The following is a 20,490-nucleotide window of genomic DNA, read 5'->3' on the forward strand; positions in this document are numbered from 1 at the left end:
GCTGCCGCCCCCGGCCCTCCCCTTCCTGCGGCGCCGGGTGCGGGCGGGGCGCGGGCCGGGCTCGGCGGCGGCAGCATGGGCTAGCGGGCCGAGAGGAGCGCACACAATAGCGCGGCCGGCTCCGCCCCGCGCCGCGCTGTGCTGCTCACCTGCTGCCGGGGCGCCGCATTGTTCCCCCGCCGCCGCGCGGTCATGGGGGCCGCTGTGCGCCCCGGGTCGGGCCGGGCCGCGTGAGTCCACGCGCTCCGGCCGGGCCGGGCCGCACCGCGACATGGTGGACCCGGTGGGCTTCGCCGAGGCGTGGCGCGCGCAGTTCCCTGACTCAGCGCCACCGCGCATGGAGCTGCGCACGGTGGGCGACATCGAGCGGGAGCTGGAGCGTTGCAAGGCCTCCATCCGGCGCCTGGAGCAGGAGGTGAACCAGGAGCGCTTCCGCATGATTTACCTGCAGACGCTGCTGGCTAAGGAGAAGAAAAGCTACGACCGCCAACGCTGGGGCTTTCGGCGCGCTGCGCAGCCCCCGGACGGCGCCGCTGAGCCCCGCGCCCCGCGCCCGGTGCCCCAAGACGCCGAAACCGACGAGCCCGAGCCGCGGCCCGACGGCGAGGGCTCCCCGGGCAAGGCCAGGCCCTCAGCGGTGCGCAGGCCGGCGCCGGAGGACCGCGCACCGCCCCCCAGTGTGGCGGCGCTGCGCTCCAACTTCGAGAGGGTTCGCCAGGGCCCCGGGCCGGTGGCGGGGAGCGACGGCGAAAAGCCCTTTTATGTGAACGTCGAGTTCCACCACGAACGCGGTCTAGTGAAGGTCAACGACAAGGAGGTGTCTGAACGCATCAGCGCCCTGGGCAGTCAGGCCATGCAACTGGAACGCAAAAAGGCCGGCGTGGGGGGCGGCGACGCGTCCAGGGCACCGCACCGCGGGCGGGCCTCGGAGAGCGGCTGTGCCCTGGATGGTGACTACGAGGACGCCGAGCTGAACCCGCGCTTCCTGAAGGACAATCTGATCCAGGCCAACGGTGGCGGTGGCAGGGCCCCCTGGCCGCCCCTGGAGTACCAGCCCTATCAGAGTGTCTATGTCGGGGGCCTTATGGGCGAGGGCGAAGGCAAGGGCCCGCTCCTGCGCAGCCAGAGCGCCTCAGAGCCGGAGAAGCGCCTCACCTGGCCGCGCAGGTCCTACTCCCCCCGCAGTTTCGAGGACAGCTGTGGAGGGTACACTCCAGACTGCAGCTCCAATGAGAATCTCACCTCCAGCGAGGAAGATTTCTCCTCGGGCCAGTCCAGCCGTGTGTCCCCTAGCCCCACAACCTACCGCCTGTTCCGCGACAAGAGCCGGTCGCCCTCACAGAACTCTCAACAGTCCTTTGAGAGCAGCAGCCCCCCCACTCCGCATTGCCAGAAGCGTCACCGGCAGGGCCAGGTTGTGGTGGCAGAGGCCACCATCGTGGGTGTCCGCAAGACCGGGCAGATCTGGCCTAGCGATGGGGACAGCTTGCAAGGAGAGCCAGGTAGGTACCCGATGCCACCTTGGATGGGCACACGTTCTTTATGCACATACATTGGCAACCTGCTCGGTAGCCTGCTATAGGCTGGAGAAGGGAATAAAAGAGGAAAAGTGAGGAGGAATCCATCGGTGGACACCTGTGAACTTGATTTTTCAAGTAATCTTGTGGATGGAAGGAGCCCAGGTGGCATAGTGTGTTCAGCATTGCGCAGTAGTTCGAACTCACCAGCCGCTCAGAGAGAAGTAGGAGGCAGTCTGATCTGGTAAAGAATTACAGCTTTGGAAACACTATGGGGCAGTTCTATTCTGACCTAAAGGGTTGCTGTGAGTTGACTCAACTGCAGTGGGTTTTGGTTTGGTTGTGGATGGAAGATCCCCTGGTGGTGATCATGCTTAAGTGCTTGACTGTAATCTGAAGGTGGGCGATTCAAACCTACCCAGCAACACCTCTGAAGAAAGACCTTGTGATCTGCCATTGAAAACCCAATGGAGCACAGTTCTGCTCTGTAACACGGAGTTGGCTGTGTTGTTGTAATCAACTGGATAGGTTTACGGTTTTGGGGTGGCACACACTGTTAAGCACTCAATTACTAATCAAAAGGCTGGAAGGGTCAGTCTGCCTGGAGGTGTCAGAAGAAAGGCCTGTGATCTACTTCTGAAAAACTAGCCATTGAGATCCTTGTGGACACTTATGAGTAACCCACTCGTTGCCCATGGCCAAGCGTTAAGTTAACTTAGGTTGTGAACAGGAAGGACTCATATGGGCTCATTTCCCATCCCCTCCTGAATGCAAATGCTTCATTTCTGGAGTGGAACTAAGAGGAGAGAGTGCTTCTTGAGTTCTAGATCGAAGCCCACCTGTGTGCCTCTGATCTCTGAAAGCTTTAAGGATGGTGTGGAGCTTGGGTCATCTCCATGGTCACTGATCTTTGCCCAGGATATTCCCCCTGCCCTCTCACCCCATTCCTGTATTACCTACTGCCATCAAGTCGATTCTGACTCATAGCCACATTATAGGACAGAGTAGAATTATTCCTTTGGGGATCCAAGACTAAATTTTTATGGAAGCAGACTGTCTCATGTTTTACTAGGTGAGTGGCTGGTGAAATTGAACTGCTGACCTTGTGGTTAGCAGCTCAACACTTAACCCAGTGCATCACCTGAGCTCCTTGTTTCTGAACTGGAGGGATTGTATGACACGTTCAGGGCATCCGGGATTCTCTGGCCCAGCAGGTACAAGTCAGAGCAGGTGAAGGTATGAATTAGAAGGAAGTAAGGTAACAAACAGGCAGGCCTGACTCAATGGGCCACTGGCAGCCATGGGGGAGGGGTGGAGATTTTATCCAGAGCTGTTCTTTCTCCTCATCCTTCTCCATCGTTGCCACCACCAGTGTCTTTTGTATCTTACTCCCCAGTCAATCGTTTGACCTTCAGGAGCCAGCTATGTAACACTTGTGCGGGGTGAAAATATCCCCATGAGGCATTTGGGGGACCTGATTTCGAGATCCAGGCCCAGATTGGGGTTAGGGCCCAGAGTAGGTGGCTGAGAGTGGGGTCCGTGGGCTGGGCTCGGGGGTTGTTTGAGCTGTTGGCACTCCTGAAACCTGGCTTTGCTGAGCAGTTCCAGTTCTCTGCTCCATTGATTTTTCTTTTTCTGCTGATAGAATTGGATATGCTTGGGTTACCAGAATCCTCTTGAAACCAGCTAGGCTATTTTTGGCTGGCCGTTTTTCTGGGATCATTACTCTATCCTGTTTGTTTTGGGGACCTGGAGCTGCTGAACCTCCACTGGCAGCTGGGGTTGGCGGGTGTGTTGTCTCACGGACCTGTGGCCTGGCCCACTGGAGTTCCCTAATTCCCTTGTGTGACTGGAGCGGGGGAGGGGGCTGCAGGCTATAGGATTTAGAAGCTACTTACAGGCACATCAGCTTATTTGGGGTCTGGAAGAGTGCCCGGCTCTGCCTCTGGAGTTACCAGGCATTAGCTCTGTCCTGCCAGCTTTTGGCTGAGCAAGTCATTTCGAACTGTTCCCCAGCACCATGGTGCAGGAAAACATTACTGATAAAGAAGGAAATGAAAGGTGTCCATGGTGAAGTACCATCTGTAATGATGTTCTCTGGCTGGGAAGGGGATTCTGATTTTTCAGCACTCCAGGCCTCATTGGGTAGAATGGGTTCAGCGGGTGTCCCTGTAGGCGCTACCCCTGTGCAGCCTGTTCTCTGGGAACCTCTCACCTGCCATTCTTAGGTTCCACACCAATTTCATAGTATACATCCCGTAAGTGGGCCAGGTGTGACTCTTACAACGCTGGCCCATCTTGTCGGACTTATCTGGATCCTTCTCTGAATGTACTTAAGATCCCATATTCCCGGTCCTATTAGGAGTTCTAGAATCTCAGCAGTTTTAACTCTCGGGGCCTTTCAGCTCTGCTGTCAGCTTATTGTCTCCTCTTGACAGTGGGCTCGGGCTCTGTATTACTGGTCAGGTAGCTGTCTGCTTACTTGTTGACCGATATTCTTTAGATGGCTCTGGAACTTGCTGCTATCTGAAGAGAAACCTTGAGTAGAGCCACTATTTCGGGGAGAGCTTGTTGTGAGGTGCCCTCAAGTCGGTGCCAACTGATAGCAACCCCATGTACAACAGAATGAAACACTGCCCAGTCCTGTATCAGCCTCACAGTTGTTGCTATATTTGAGCCCATGGTTGCAACCACTATGTTAATCCATCTCACTAGGGGCCTTCCTTTTCTTTGTACACCCTCTACTTTCCCAAGCCGGATATCCTTCTCCACAGACTGGTCCCACCTAATCTAATGGCTTGTACATGAACAAAGTCTTGCCATCCTTGCTGTACTTCCAGAATAAGACTTGTTTGTTCTTCTGGCAGCCCGTGGTTTAGTTGGTTTTCTTTGCCAACACCATAATTCAAAGGCCTCATTTCTTCCTTGATTTTCTTTATTTACTGTCTAGCTTTCACATTCATGTGAGATGGTTAAACATACTGTGGTTTGGGTGAGGTGCACGGTAGTCCACAAAGTGACATCTTTGTTCTTAACATTTTAAAGTGGTCTTTTGCAGCACATTTGCCCAACATAATATGTTGATTGATTTCTTGCCTGCTGCATCCATGAGCTTTGATTGTGGACCCAAGGACAGCAGGAAGGGGAAACCACCCTAGTGTTTCACAGCAGATGGTTGTTGTTGTTAAGTGCCATTAAGTCAGTTCCAACTCATAACGGCTCTGTATAGGGTTTCCAAGGAGTGACTGGTGAGTTTGAACTACCGACCTTGTGGTTCAAAACGACCTTGTAGTCCTGTGCTTATCCTACAGTGCCACACCAGAAGTCCTCAGCAGATGGTAGCCCAGATCAAATAACTTCTGAGCCTGTTTAGATGACCAGGCTTGTGTTTCTGAGTTGCGGGTTCCTGGTGTTAAGGGTGGATTCTCCAGGTGGTGCAAATGTCAACATGCTCTGCTATTATCCGAAAGGTTGGAAGTACTGAGTTCACCCAGAGGTACCTTGAAAGAAAGGCCTGGCTGTCTCCTGAAAAGCCAGCTGTTATAAACCCTGTGGAGCACAGTTCTCCTCTGCCATACATGGCATTACCCTGAGTTGGGGTTGACTCATGGCAACTGTTTTTGTTGTTGTTTTCTTTTTGGTGTGTGGTGGTTAGTTGTTCTGTGCTGTGGCGTCGGTTCTGACTCATGTGACCCTGTATAGGGCTTGCAAGGCTGTAAATCTTTACGGGAGCAGAAAACCTCATCTTTCTCCCATGGAACTGCTGGTAGTTTCAAACTGCTGCCCTTGAGATTAGCAGCCCAATTCGTAACCACTACACTACCAGAAGAGCCCCCTGGTTCTCACCACCCCGATGGGGAGGATATAGCCAGGAAGTGACCGAGTTGGAGTTAGGGGTTTTTGTGTTAAAGCAGAGCCTATTCCTTCCAGAATGTGGTAGCCCTGTGGGCATGTTCTACCCACATTTTGGCTTAGTCCAGGGATCCCCCAGCTCCTCACACTCAAAGCCCCCCTGCGGGCATATAACAGACAACTGTGGGCCCCTACTGTGTGCCAGCCCTTTGCCTTTGCACAGTGGAAGGGTGTGGCCCTCACCACCTGGGAGTTTAGAAGTTAATGGAGAGCGTGCCTCATCCTTTATGTGTTCAGGGAAGTTTCTGGAATTGGCAGCATCTGAGCAGTGCCTAGGTCCTTCAGCAGGAGTCAGTGACAGAAGGTAAGGAGGACCTTGAGGAGCCAAAAAAGACCCATTGCTATTGAACCAGCTCTGACCACAGTGCCCCCATATATGTTCAAGTAGAACATGGTTTTTAGTGGCTGATTTTTTGAGAAGCAGATTGCCCGACTATTCTTCAGAGGCTCCTCTGGGTGGATCGGAACCTGCAGCCTTTTGATTGGCAGCTGAGCATGTTCACTATTTCTGTCAGCCAGGAACAGTGGAAGGAAGCAGTCTTGTGGCCCCCCGGCAGCCACCCTCTGTGACTCCAGTCTGTGTGCTTTAGTGAGGCAGAGATTGCTGGCTCGTTTCTGGGTCTCCCTTGGAGCCTGGCTCCATGCCTTCTACATACTAGAAGATCCCTTCTTTCTTTGCACAGCTGCTGGGCTCGGGGTGGCAGCTGGGAAGTGTGCTAGACACTGGGGAAAGCCATATTGGCTATGGCACCTGTCTCCTTCCAGTTCAGACCAGGCATTTTAACTTTCTGTTCAGAGCGGGCTTCGAGCCCTTCTATGAGAAAGAAGACAGAAAACCAAGGTCCTTTCTTCCTTTAAAAAGGAGCCTGATGGTGCAGAGGTTAGGTGCTGTGCTGCTCACTGCTGGGTAGACAATTGAAACCCTCTAATGGCTCCAAGGAAGAAATATGAGGCACTCTGCTTCCGTAATGGTTTATAGCCTCTGAAACACTATGGAGCAGTTCCTCTCTGTGGTAGTTCTATTCTCTAGGGTCTCTATGAATTGGAATCTACTTGATAGCAAGTAGGGTTTTTTGTTTTTCCTTTTTGTGGTGGTTATTAAGTTCTGACTCATAATGACCCTATACAGGATTTCCAAGGAGCAGCTAATGAGTTTGAACCACTGACCTTGTGGTTTAAACCAACCTTGTGGTCCAGTGCTTATCCTATAGTGCCACACCAGGACTCCTTTCCTCCTTTGTTGTTGTTGTTGTTGTGAAGTGCCGTTGAGTCTGTTCCGACCCATAGCGACCTTGTATAGGGTTTCCAAGGAGCAGCTGGTGAGCTTGAACCGCCAACCTTGCAGTTCAAATGGCTTTGCAGTCTGGCGCATTAACCCACAGCACCACACCAGGACTCCTTTCCTACTTTAGAGCTGAGGAATTAAAAAGTATATATATTTTATTGTAGCTGTTGTTAAGTACTGTCAAGTTAGTTCTGACTTATAGCACCCCTTATAGGGTTTCTAATGAGTAGCTGGTGGGTTTGAACCACTGACCTTACGATTAGCAGTCCAGTGCTTATTCTACAGTGCCACATGAGAACTCTATATTTGTCTTGTCATCATTGTTGTTAAATCCATCAAGTTGGTTCTAACTCATAGTGTATGGTTTCCGAGGAGTGGCTGGTGAGCTTGAACTGGCAACTTTGTGGTTCAAACCAACCTCATGGTCCAGTGCTTATCCTACAGTGTCGTATTTGTCTATACCACTGGCATTTCCAGTACCAGCACGGTCACCTATGGTGGACAGGTTTCAGCAGAGCTTCCAGACTTAACACAGACTAAAAGAAGCAATAATTAGCCACTGAAAACCATATGAAGAGCAGTGGAACACTGTCTATTACAGTGCCAGAAGATGGGCCCCTCAGGTTGGAAGGTACTCTAATTTGACATCATGTTTGATAAAAAACAACAAACTGTTGGCGCCACTATAAATATGTTGTGTGCCGTTGAGTTGGCTACAACTCATAGTGACCCTGTATGGGATTCTGAGGAGCAGTGAGTAGGTTTGAACTGCTAATCTTGTCTTTAGCAGTCCAGTGTTTATCTTACAGCACCACACCAGGGTAAATATAGATGCTCAATGAATATCCTCAAGGGATTGAATGGGGAGAGGTGGCTGCCTTGGAAAAAGAAAAACCAAACCAAATACCCAAGCTCACTGCTGTCAAGTTGATCCCAGCTTGGTAAAGGAGAGGGTCATCGCAAAAGAAGATCCTCAACAAGATGGGTTGATAACAGTGGCTGCACCTGTGGGCTCAAATATAGCAACAATGGTGAGGATAGTGCAGGACTAGGCAATGTTTCATTCTGTCATGCATGGGGTTGCTGTGAGTCAGAAGTGATTCGACAGCATCTAACAACACAAATATATGTAAAAACATTTGCAAGTTGATCAGTTTTTACATGTACTGTTCAGTGACATCGATTACGTCTGTCATGTTGCATAGCCTTTATCCCTATCCTTTAACAGATAATTCCACCACCGTGAGTAGAAACTCGGTGCCCCCAAGCTTTGTCTATGTATCTACCTCCCACCTACCCCTATTAGCCACTAATAAACTTTGCTCTCTGTATACTTGCTTATTCTGATATGACTTATTTCATGTCAGTGGGATCCTATGTTTATCATTTTGTGACTGGCTGACTTTGTTCAGTATGTTCTGAAAGCTCGTCCATGTTGTTGTAGTTAGCTACTGTTGCGTTGACTTGGACCCATAGTAACCCCATGTTCCACAGAATGAAACATTGCCTGATCCTGCTGCCTCTTCAGAGGCTTGGTATGTTTGTCTCTATTGTTGTGGCCACTGTGTAAAGTAGATTACTAGTCCTTCCTAGTCTGCTGTAGATTGGAAGCTTGCTGAAACCTGTTTACCAAGGACCTTACAGCTGCTATTGGAGATACCGGGGCGTAGCTTCCAGCATCACATTAACACGCATACCCCCACAGTAAGACAGACTGACAGATCATTGGTGGAGTCAAACTGTAGGTCTGAGTTTGGGTCTGAGTTCATTTTTAGAATCAAGGTACTGGGTGGTGCCTAAATTAACTTTGAATCTAGTGGGAGCTTTTGAATCTGGTTGGAATATAACTGCTGTGGTTCAAATAGGTTTTGTTTTTAATGAATTAATTTTTTTATTGTGGTGAGAATATACACAACAAAACATAAAACAATTGTGTGGTACTGGGGGTTAATGCGCTGAACTGCAAAGTCGGTTTGAGCCGCAAGGTCGTTGGTTCAAGCTCACCAGTCACTCCTTAGAAACCCTATACAGGAATCTCTATGGGTTGGAAACAACTCAATGGCATATAACAACAACAACAAATAACGTACTATTGATTACATTCTTCATCGTTCATAGCCATCTCTCTTCATTTCCAACTCATTCCACCACCCTTACCATAAACTCAATGCCTAGAAGCAGAATTTCCCCTTCTGTCCCCTCTGATAGCCACAGGGTTTCGGTGTACTTTGCTTATTTCATGTAAGTGAGAGATACAGTATTTGTTCTTTGGTATCTGACTTAGTTCACTCAGCATGATGCTTTCTAAGCTCTTTTGCGTCTTGGCATACATTGGGACTTCATTTCTCTCTGTGGCTGCATAGGACTCTTTTGTACATTTAGACCACAGTTTGTTCACCATTTATTTGTTGAAGGCTCACATAGGATTCTGAAGTTAACTTAGAGCATGTTCTGAACCTTAACTCCCCATCTCTGATTCCTAATTGGGCTGTTCTCTTTTGGAAAACACCTGTTGGGCAGTGGCTCTTTGGAGTTCACACACACTGTTTTTGGAGTAAGCCTATGAGTCCTTCGGTGGGCACCAAGGCAAGGGCCACTGTGGCAGGGAGAGATGGTGCCTGTATTGGCCTGCCCAGGTGGGTGTAGAAAAAATTGGAGTGAAGTGTCATTGGGGGTAGCCAGATGTTGCTGAGGAGTGTGTTCCTATGTGAGGGGCTCCACAGCTCTCTCCTTACTTACAGAGTCATGTTTCAGATGGGCCTTTTCCAAGCCCTTTCCATCTTTGGTTCTTTTAACTTTTCCCTTAAGTTATTACTAATATATTTTTCGTGCTCTTCTTTATCTTGATTTAAACCTACTTTTCCTTGGTGGCCCAGTGGGTTAAGTTTTGGGTTGCTCATCGAAAGATCAGTAGTTTGACGACACCAGGTACTCCAAGGGAGCAAGATGGGGCTGTCTATTCCCTTAAAGATTTACATCCTCAGAAGCCCTCTGAAACAGTTCCACTCTGTCCTCTAGGGTCGTTGAGTCAGAACTGACTTAGCAATCATGAGTTTTTAAAAATAATGGGCAGTAGGTTTTCTGGAGACAATGGTGGCACAGTGGTAGCATACTTGCCTTCAATGCAGGAGGCCTGGGTTTGAGTCCCAGCCAATGAATTGCCTACACAGCCACCACTCACCTGCCACTGGGGGCTCGTGTGTTGCTATGAAGCTGAAGAGCATTCCTCAGAGTTTCCAGACTAAGACAGACTAGGAGGAAAGGTCTGGAGAGCCGCTTCCCAAAATCAGCTGATAGAAACCCTATGGATCTTACAATGGTCTGATTCACAATGACCATGGGAATAGCCCAGGACTGGACAGCATTGGATCTGTTGTGTATGAGGTCAGAATGAGTCGGGGACTGACTTGACGGCCACCCATAGCAACACCACCACCGCTACGGGTCCTCAGCTTTGCAGGCTTTGGAGGTTATCTAGCTGTTTATTAGTCTTCCTTCCATGCTGTGATGTGACTCTCCCTGAATTTTCAGATGGGGGCCTGCTAATGAGCCCTTTTGGGTTCTGGCCTTTTCTGCTGTGACCTTGCAGAATGACAGTGGACAGGGCATTTGGCAGATGCCCGAAGGAGTGATGACTGGCTGTTCCAGACGTGATTACCTGAGGCCGAGGGTGGAAGATGGCGCCACCCTGTGTGTAGTAAAGATGACTTTTCACTTTAATGCTGGCCCTCATGTTTGCCCTGGAAACCTCCTTGTGAAGTGGTGGAGGAAGATTATGATAATTATATGACTCGGACTGAGGGGGTGTGAGAAGATACACAGGCTCTGCAGCTGCGTGGATGGTGTGAGAGGGGGACCCAGAGGGCTGCCCCAGAGGTCATGTGCTGAGAACCACCAGCAGTCCTCAGCAGCAGGTGTTTTCAGTCTGATGGGGAGACAGCTACATGGAAATCATGTCGTCACCAACCTGGGCTGAGAGATTGGGGCAATGCTTCCCTGATTTGATTGCAAAGCCCCTGGAGAGAGAGATGCCCTAATGCTTGAGCAGTTTTGCAGAGGACCCTCCTTCCAGCAGGCGATGTGTGAAGAGATAACCCATTGGAGGGTCACTGCTAGTCTACCCAGCAGCCAGAGGGTGGGTGGTTCCAGTGTGGGTAGAGGGAAGAGGCAGAAGGATGCTGGGAGCCTGTGTTGATATGATAATTATATGCTCAGATGTGTGGCCTAGAGGGCAAGGTGGGGGACCATAGAGCACTGAGAAGGCCCAGACACCAAGGGCTGAAGGGACCCTGGCATAAGGAGAGGCTGGCTGCACCAGTCATAGCCAGAGCCACCCAGGCAGAGCGGGCACGGAGCAGCTGAGGGCTCATCCACTCAAGTGCCACTTAGGGAAAGGCTTGCTTCACTGTGAGGGCCCAACCCTCTCCTGTGCTCAGATTGTTGGTGTAAACTGGTGTGCTAGTGCGGTAGGCAACATATTTGGCATGTTGTTGCTGGTCGCCATTGAGTCAGCTCTGATTCATGCAGACAATCTTAAGGGTCACAAGGAAACATTGCTCAGCCCTGGGCCACCTTCATATTGACTGCTAAAGATTTTCCTAGTTTACATTGACCTGTACTTTATCAGAGACTGGTTTTTCCCTATAACATTTTCAGAGTAAACCAAGCCTCACCTTCCTCACTTCTAAGGAGCCGTCTGGTTGTACTTCTCTAAGCCAGACTAGTTGATTCTTCCGGCAGTCCACAATATACTCAGCGTTCATCATCAACACCACAATTTGTATGCACCAATTCTGTGTTTCTTCATCTAGCTTTTGAATGCATATGAGGGGATTTAAAAGACATGGCTTCAATCAGACACACCTTAGTCCCCAAAGTGGCATCCTTATTTTTAAACACTTTCAATAAAGAGGTCTTTTGTGCAACTGCTTTGCCAAGTATATCATTTAATTTCTAGACTGCTGTTTCCATGGGCATTGACTGTGGATTCAAAGAGAATGAAACCATTGGCTGTTTTAGTTTCTTCATGTGTCATGTGGTTTATGGGGTAAGATAAGACATGCTGATAATCTGTGGAAGGTAGAAGACCACTTGTTCCAAGCCCACTTTTGGGGGGAAATTGGTGGGAGCTGGGTGGAGAGGGGGCAGAAGCCCGCTTAGTTCTACATGCAGAGACAGGGAGGGCGATCAGCAGGGGATAGTCATCTCCTGTACATCTCACGCCAAGGAGACCAGGGACCACCGAGGTCTTCTAACCAACATTCGCTCCTTCTTGTCGTGATATGCTTCCCTGGGTGGTTCTTACATGTCACAAATACAAAATGTGTGCTTCTGTGTTGCCCACACAAGAAAGCCAGTGGCCTCATCGGCAACTGGCCTGAAGACACATGGGGCCAGGGTCCTTGGACCACACACTGGAGTCTACCAGACCTGTGTCAGGCCCCTGCTGGGCTACAGCCACCCTGTGTGTTGGGATGGCCTTTGCCCTCCTCAGGGGACATAGAGGTGGATGGACTGGCAGTGTCCCTGAGCTTGAGACTTTTATATATATATATATAATTATAGTGAAATATGGAGTCCTGGTGTGGCGTTGTGGGCTAATAAGTCAGACTGCAGAGTTGTTTGAACTACAAGGTTGGTGGTTCAGGCTCACCAGCTGCTCCTTGGAAACCCTATACAGGGTTGCTTTGGGTCAGAATCGACTCAACGGCACTTAACAACAACAACAATGGCGAAATATAGGAATGGGCTTCAGAAGGTTCATGGAAAAATGGAATTACAAGATAATGGAATTTTACCATAAGCTTTTTGAAGCCCCCTGGTCTTTAACAATAAAGTTGCCATTTTAATCATTTTTTCAGTGGACTGTCCAGTGACATTATTCACACTCACCATGTTGCGTAACCAACACCAGTATTTGCTTCCAAAACATTTTTGTCACCCCACACAGAAGCACTGCACCCATTAAGCTATAACTCTCCATCTTCAAAGCACCCCAAAATAGTAACCACAGACTGCTTTCAAGGAGTCCTGGTGGCACAGTGGGTTAAACATTGGGCTATTAACGTCAAGGTCAGTGCTTCAAACCCACCAGCTGCTCCACAGGAGAAGATGAAGGTAGTCTGCTCATGTAAGGATTGTCAGCCTCGGAAACCCTAAGGGACAGTTCTAATCTGTCCTATAGGGTCACTGTCTGTTGGAATTGACTCAGTGGCAGTGGGTTTTTGGAATCTACTTTCTGTCTCTATGCATTTGCCTTATATGGGCATTTCATATAAGTGGTATCATACTGTGTCATTTTGTGTCAGACTTATTTCACTCAGCATGGATCAGAGTTTTGCTTCTCTTTATGGCTGAGTGACAGTCCCACTGTGCAGACAGACTACACTGTGCTAATCCATCATCTGTTGGCAGACAACGTGAGCTTGACTCAACAGTGCTATAGGGAACACTGGTGGCCAGGTCTCTAGGGTGTGTACCTAGCAGTGGAATTGTTAGGTCCTATGGCACTGTGGGCTAATGCGTCAGACCGCAAAGTTGTTTGAACTGCAAAGTCAGTGGTTCAAACTCACCATCTGCTCCTTGGAAACCCTATACAGGGTCGCTATGGGTCGGAATTGACTCGACAGCACTTAACAACAACAATAACATGGTAATTTTATGGAGTCCTGATGTGCTGTGAGTTAATGCTCTGGACTGCAAAATCGCTTGAACCACAAGGCCAGTGGTTCAAGTTTACCAGCTGCTCCCCAGAAACCCTGTACAGGGTTGCTATGGGTCAAAACCGACTCAACGACTCTTAATAACAACAACATGGTGATTTTGAAGTCCTGGTGTGCTGTTGGTTAAAGCACTGGACCGCAAGGTCGGTTTGAACCACAAGGTTTGTAGTTCAAACTCACCAGTTGCTCCTCAGAAACCCTATATAGGGTCACTGTAGTGCTGCAGGATAATGCGCTGGACCGTAAGGTCAGCTTGAACCACAGGTCAGTGATTCAAATCCACCAGCTGTTCCCCATAAACCCTACACAGGGTCTCTATGGGTGACAGCACTAAACAACAACAATGAGCCAGAAGAGACTCGAAGGCATTTGATGATAATAGCAGTCACAGTGGTCATTTTATGTTCAACTTTTTGAGGAATCACTGAACTCTTTCCCATCGCGGTGCACCATTTTATCAATCCCACCAGCAATGCAGAAGTGTTCCAGTTTCTCCTGACCAACACTTGTATTGCCCACCTTTTGATCTTAGCTATCTTCCTCGGTGTATAGTGGGATCTCACTGTGATTTGGATTTGCATTCGAACTGAGCTGCTAACCACAAAATCAGCAGTTGAAACACACCAGCTGCTGCCTGGGAGAAAGATGAGGCTGCCTTACCCAATACTGATTTACAGCCTTGGGAACACTGTGGAGCATGTCTGCTCTGTCCTGTAAGATTTCAGTGAGTCGTCATCAACTAGACTATAGTGGGTTTGCTTTTGCTTTTTTAATGACAAATAATGCTGGGTAACTTCTCACGTGCTCATTGCCCACTTGTATATTTGGGAAAATGTCAATTCAAGCCCACTGCCTATTTTGTGATTTGGTGGACTTGTGACTTTGGGAGGTGGGGGCTTGGGAGCCAGGAACCGGGGGAAGAGAGAAACAGGTTGATTTTTCTCATGGTCTCCTCACCACACCCCAAGTTGGCAGAGGGAAGGTGAAAACCACTTCGCTCAAGTTTTTGTGGTTATGGGGCTTGAACAAAGGAAGTACAAACCACAAACCTTCATATTTGTTATGAAAGGAGAGAGTAGAGAAGCCCTGAAAATCCAGTCCTGGCTGAATATTCCAGGGGTTTTCAAATCCAACTGGAGGCTTCACCATTTGTGCAGCACAAGAGAAGATGGGTACAAGAGGGCTAGCCTTAGCCAGGTACCCTGAGGCCATGGAACAGATAGAGTTGCATGCATGATTAGTGCCATGTATGCTACTACAATGTCTATGTGAAAACTGTTAAATTGCAGCATGGTATGTTACTGTTGTTAGGGGCCTGCAAGTTGCTTCAAACTCAAACTAACCTCAAACTGCTGAGTCCTGTACCAGCTTCACAATTCTTGCCACATTTGAACCCATTGCTGCAGCCTCTACTTTGCCAAGCATGATGTCCTTCTCCAGGGACTGGTTGCTTCTGATACCTTGTCCAAAACAGGACAGATGAAGCCTCACCATCCATGCTTCTAAGGAGCATTCTGGCTGTACTTCATCTAAGACATTTTGTTCAATATTGTTTAATATTCTTTCCCAGCACCATCATTGAAAGACATCAGTTATTTTCTTTGGTCTTCCTTACTTTTTAGGAGGGCTTCAAGAATTTTGTATAAAGATTCCATTGTATTTTAATTTTCATTTTTCCAGGAACTTTTTGAAGCTGCCTGGTATATATACATATTTTTTCACCAATAAACAGTTGAAAAAAGAATCAAACAACATTCCTGTGGAGCTTTGTGGACACTTTGGGATCGCTGAGCATCTCTTAGGGCCAGGGGGTCTTTCTGTTACTGGCCCATGGTGACCACTACTATTGTTGCCCCCATCTATGCCTGACGCCCCTGTTGAAGGACTGTGATAGACCCCAGCTCCAGAAATAGGCTTATGCTGAGATGCCTCCAGGAAAGGTTCTGGGATGAAGGTTCTCTCTCCTCCTAAACAGGGTATTGCCTTTGTGGAGAGTGCTGGAGTTGAACGGCTTTATTGAGACATAACTTCATAAACCATCCAACTCACCCATTTATGAAGTTTAGTTTGACGGCATTTGTTGTATTCAGCGGTCCAGGTGCATCCGTCACCACAGTCAGTGTTAGTACGTTAGAACATTTTTATCACTTCCCAAAGGGGAAACCCATAGCTTTTACCCTCCACCCTCTGCCTCCCAGCCTCCCCCAGCTCCTTAGCCCTGACAGTCACTAATCTATTCCCTGTCTCTTGGTTCGTCTCTTCTAGACTTTGCCTGTACGAGGGGACTTCAAAAAGTTCAAGGAAAAATTCCATTCTCTCTTTTTTTTTTTTTTTTCCCCCAACTTTTTATGAATTAAGTGAAGGTTTACAGAGCAGATCATCAGTTTTGCATTCAACAAATCATATACTTTGCTTCATTACATGGTTGCAATCCCCTCCATGCACCAACAGCTAGCAGCATTTACCTTGATTCACTCAACTATTGCATTCTTCACTGTGTTTCCTGCTACCATCGTTTTTCCTTTCACTCTTCGTGTATATTGCCTGTCTTGTCACCCGTGTTAACATGTGTCTGTCTACTCTTTAGCCCTGGTGTGGTGCTGTGGGTTAATGCATCAGACTGCAAAGCCATTTGAACTGCAAGGTTCAAGCTCACCAGCTGCTCATTGGAAACCCTATACAGGGTTGCTATGGGTCGGAACCGACTCGACGTCAGTTCACAGCAACAACAACCCTCTAACTCATTCTGTTTTTCCATGAAAAATTTTGAAGCCCCTCATATATTCTGTGGCTTTTTGTATCTGGCGTTTTTCCCAGAGCAGAGTGATTCCAGAGTCATCCATGTTGTAGTGTGAGTCAGTACTCCTTTCCTATGTGTATGTGGTCAAATATATATAACAAAGCATTTTCCAACTCTGCTATTTTTACAAGTACAGCTCAGTGACATTGTTCACTCCCAGCATGCTGTGCCACCCTCACCTCTATCTAGTTCCAAATTCTTCCATCACCATTCACAGAAATCAGTGTCCTCCTACTCCCCAAGGAATGATTCCTCCTTCCCTTCCTTCTCTCCCCTGATAACCATTAATAACCCAAAAACCCACTGCCGTTGAGTCGATGTTGACTTGAGTGACCCTACAGGACAGAGGAGAGTTGCTCCCTAGGGTTTTCCAGACTGTCAACCTTAGCAGAAGCAGGCTGCCTTATCTTTCTCCCATGGAGTGGCTGGTGGCTTCAAACTGCTGACCTTTCACTTACCAGGGCTTCTTTGGGCTCTGTGTATTTGTCTACTTCATAGGATCACACTCTGTTTTTCCTCTTGCAACTGGCTGATCTTTCTCAGCCTACGTTTTCAAATCCATCCCCATTGTGGGAACTTCAGAATTTGGTTTCTCTTGTTTGGCTGAGGAGTATTCTGTTGTATGTATGGACCGCATTTTGTTGGTCCTTTTACCTGTGGATGGATATTTAGGTTCTTGGCACTTCTTAGCTACTGTGAACAGTCTACAGTGAATGTTGAGCTCAACCCTGCCTTCTGCTGAATTAGTCACACTGCAGAATTTCTTTGTAAGCAGGTGGTCCCCTCTGTTATTGGCTGGTGCCCTTGACCCCTAGAGCAGACTGGTCAGACCTGCCTTTGTGGATTAGGAGGAGGTCCTTGGTGGACTGATAGATCCTCCTCGCCTCATCTTGGCTTCTGGGAGAGCACTCATGGCCACTGTGGATTTGCCAGGGGCCAGGGCAGTGGACCTGAGCGGCTGAGCATGTTCCTCAGCTCCCAGCACCGATGGCATCTCTACACATCTGTCCAGTCTTCCATTCAGGGACTGAAAGGCTGTGATCTCCCCTGGCCTTTCCTGTTCTGGGCAATGGCTGGGCAGGAGTCCCAAGAATCCTTGACTGAAAGTCTCCCTTGGTGCCCCCATGAAGAAGCAATTGGGATCCTGTAGCTAAGTGCCCTGAAGTTTCAGGAAGGGCACTGGGAAGTGATTAGAGACTGTTCCCAGGCCTCATTTGGACTCATCCAGAGTTTTATAGGCCCACCCAGTGTCTTGTGGGGTGAGCTGTTGGTACTGTACCTGCCTCCCCATCCTCCTGTAAGTCCCAGGACCCCGTGTTTGCATTCCTACCTTCACTTCTGGGTACAGACCTAGAATTGGAATTGCTGGGTCACGTGGTAGTTCTTTGTTCAGCCGTTTGAGGAAACGGTGGCTGCCCTGTTTTACATTGCCACCAGCAATGGACCAGAGTTCTAGTTTCAATGTTTCATAGGAGGTAGAGTTGACAGGAAACCGCTGGTCTGTTATCTAGCAGGGTGTTCACTATGGGGGTGTTCACTATGGGGGTCTCTCCTCGTCACAGAGACGAGGAAATATACAGACTTATCCTGAGCCAGAAAGACTCACCCGTAGCTAGGCTGCCAGGAGCTTGCAACACCTGGCAGACAAAGCTCAGCTTGCAGGTGCGGTACCAGTGGTATCCCTGAAGGAGCCTCATACATCTGGCTGTTTGAGGAAAGAGGGCAGGTGTCCCAAGCAGTCAAGACTCCAGTGGGCAAGAGCTCAGAGGCTGGAAAGGGTCTCATGTACTCAGAAACCACAGCATCTGGTTGCGTTCTCAGGGTGGGCTGGGCTGTGGCTCCTTGCAAGGACTGGCTTCTCACCTTGACCAACACCCCATGACAGGTCACCAGAAGTCCAGAGCTTGGCTGTGCTCCTGGAGGCTCTGTGTACTGGTCCTGGTATACTGTGGTCTTTCTCTGCTTCCTGCTGCTGAAACCTGTGCAGGCTCTGCGCTATCTATGGCGAAGGGTCAGGAGAGGGGTGCTTTTGACCTGGCAGAAATGAAGTGGTGGGTCTCCACTCTGGCTGCCATGTAGATCACCTCTGTTACAGAGAAGTCACACACGCACACAAGCTTACATACACAGTGTGCACACACACGCCTGCACATATGCTTGCACACACAGTGTGCATGCACATATGATTTGACCTGTACACTTACACGTGCATGCACACATGCCTATACGCACACGCAGCTGGCCCGCCTCTGCAGAGTGTGATTCCTGAGTCTGCTCATGTTTTCTCTCATTGTCACAGTTTCTGTAGGTCGGGACTCTGGGAGTGACATAGCTGGCTGCTCTGCACAGGGCTGTGTTCCCATCTGTGTCTAGTTCACTTGGGTCAGTGTCAAAATTGAGGTCCTGGCAGCTGCAGGGCTGAGGGCCCCAAGTCCTGGCTCCTGGAGGCCGCCCCTCCCACAGAATTCATGGCACAGCTGCAGGCACTCTTCCTCCCAGTGAGACTGGGTTTTCTAGAAAACTTCACAGGTGGTTTTACTGTGTAGCCAGGGATGAGGAGCCTGGGACTCTATCAGCAGTAACCACTAGGTTTGAAAAGCTGATGTGCAGAAGAGGGGAATAGGTGGAATAGGTCTGTTGTTAGTGACTAGAAGCTTCGAGGAGACAAATTTTTGTTCAATGTTAAAGATGCTCTCCTTTTTTTTTTTTTTACTGTATATAATGATATTTTGTGGTAATTGCTGTGGAGTTGGCTCCAACTCAGGGTGACCCCGTGTAGAAAAGAATGGAATATACGTACTAGGAGGCTTCGAAAAGTTCATGGGAAAATTCCATTATCTTTCAATTCCATTTTTCCATGAACTTTTTGAAGCCTTTTTGTGTACTCATGTAAGTGTTTGTACAGGGAGGGCTTAAAAAGTTCGTGGGGAAAATGGAATTAAAAGATAATGGAACGAGCAGACCAGCGTGGAGCGGCTAGAAGAACAGAAGATACTTCTTGAAAGAAAGATCTACAGGAAAAATACAAAACAATAGAGGCAGATGGACTGTTACTACAAAAACAAACAAGTTGCTTGCCCAGTGGTCTGGTCCCCTCAGTGCAAACCCTCTTCCAAGAATAAGACTCAATGGGAATACACGCTCTGATTGGTGACCATGCTCGTCACTGATAAGGGGAAGTGAGGGAAAAACAGCAATGAAGTGGCGAGCTAAGCCCTACAATGAATGTGGAGAGTGAAGCTTTCAGCTGATAAAAAGAGACGGCATATGCACAAGAACACCCACACTTGCAGATAATACCCACTTGACGTGACTTCAATGACTGGATGATCAGAGCTTAACCAGAAGAAGAAAGAATAGGAAAGAAAGAGTAATCTGATACAATGTGATGAACTTGACCTACACCTATGGATGCAGTAGCTCAAAAGAGGGAACAAATCATTACAGCAAGAATCATCCCCACCCCCTCCACACACAGAGTAGACAGGGATGGGCAACTTGGACATTGGCAACCCAAAATGGACGGGGGGAGGGAAGCTACAAAGGCAAGAAGTGACTGGCTTACAAGCTTTCAAGAGGGAACCTAGAGCCAGGGGGCCTGGAGGAAAGCAGAATCTCCAGTGAGTTACTATCCAGTCTGTCTAGGCGGAGCTGATGAAATGAAATGCAGATGGGTCTCTTGTGATACAATAGTGAATAATTGTAATCAGGACTGATTGTGAGAGTTGGAAATATAAAGATAGACGTTTTATAGCAAGGAAGGGAGTGATTAACTTTCCAGTTTAGGAATGGAGGTCCCTAGGACCATCAACGGAGAAAAGCCAAGAGCGGGACCCTACCCAGAGAAGCAGTGATGCCTGAGAGGGAGGCAGGGAGGCAGAGACGATGACGTGGAGCGATGGAGCAGCTGGGGACTTAAGATCCAGAGAGGGAGAGCTACTGTGTGCTGAAGACTGGGGCGGGGGGTGGTGGTGGTGTAGGGGGCAGGCTTGCAGGGTATATACCCTTTGGTTGGTTGATGATGCATGGAGGGGATTGTAACCATGACAATGAAATGATATACGATGGAATGAATGTAAAACTAATGTTCTCCCATGTAAACTATTTATAATTCACAATAAAACATTAAAAAAAAAAAAAAGATAATGGAATTCTTCCACAGACTTTTTGAAGCACCATGTATGTATGTGTATGTATATATGTATGTATGTGTGTGTGTGTATATATATATATATATATATATATATATATATA

At 48.5% G+C, this 20,490-nt stretch overlaps 1 protein-coding gene across 2 annotated transcripts in view; it reads left to right on the forward strand.

Annotated features, from left to right (window-relative positions):
• Positions 1 to 271: 271 nt before the first annotated feature.
• BCR (breakpoint cluster region) overlaps positions 272 to 20,490 on the forward strand; it is a 135,190-nt gene continuing 114,971 nt past the window's right edge. For both annotated transcript variants that reach the window (XM_006874921.1, XM_006874922.1), the window contains exon 1: positions 272 to 1,502. In XM_006874921.1, the coding sequence (XP_006874983.1) occupies positions 272 to 1,502 (1,231 nt within the window). The remainder of the gene's footprint in view (positions 1,503 to 20,490) is intronic.

This window comes from Chrysochloris asiatica, unplaced genomic scaffold (genome assembly GCF_000296735.1).
Source record: "Chrysochloris asiatica unplaced genomic scaffold, ChrAsi1.0 scaffold00306, whole genome shotgun sequence".
NCBI classification, from domain to species: domain Eukaryota; kingdom Metazoa; phylum Chordata; class Mammalia; order Afrosoricida; family Chrysochloridae; genus Chrysochloris; species Chrysochloris asiatica.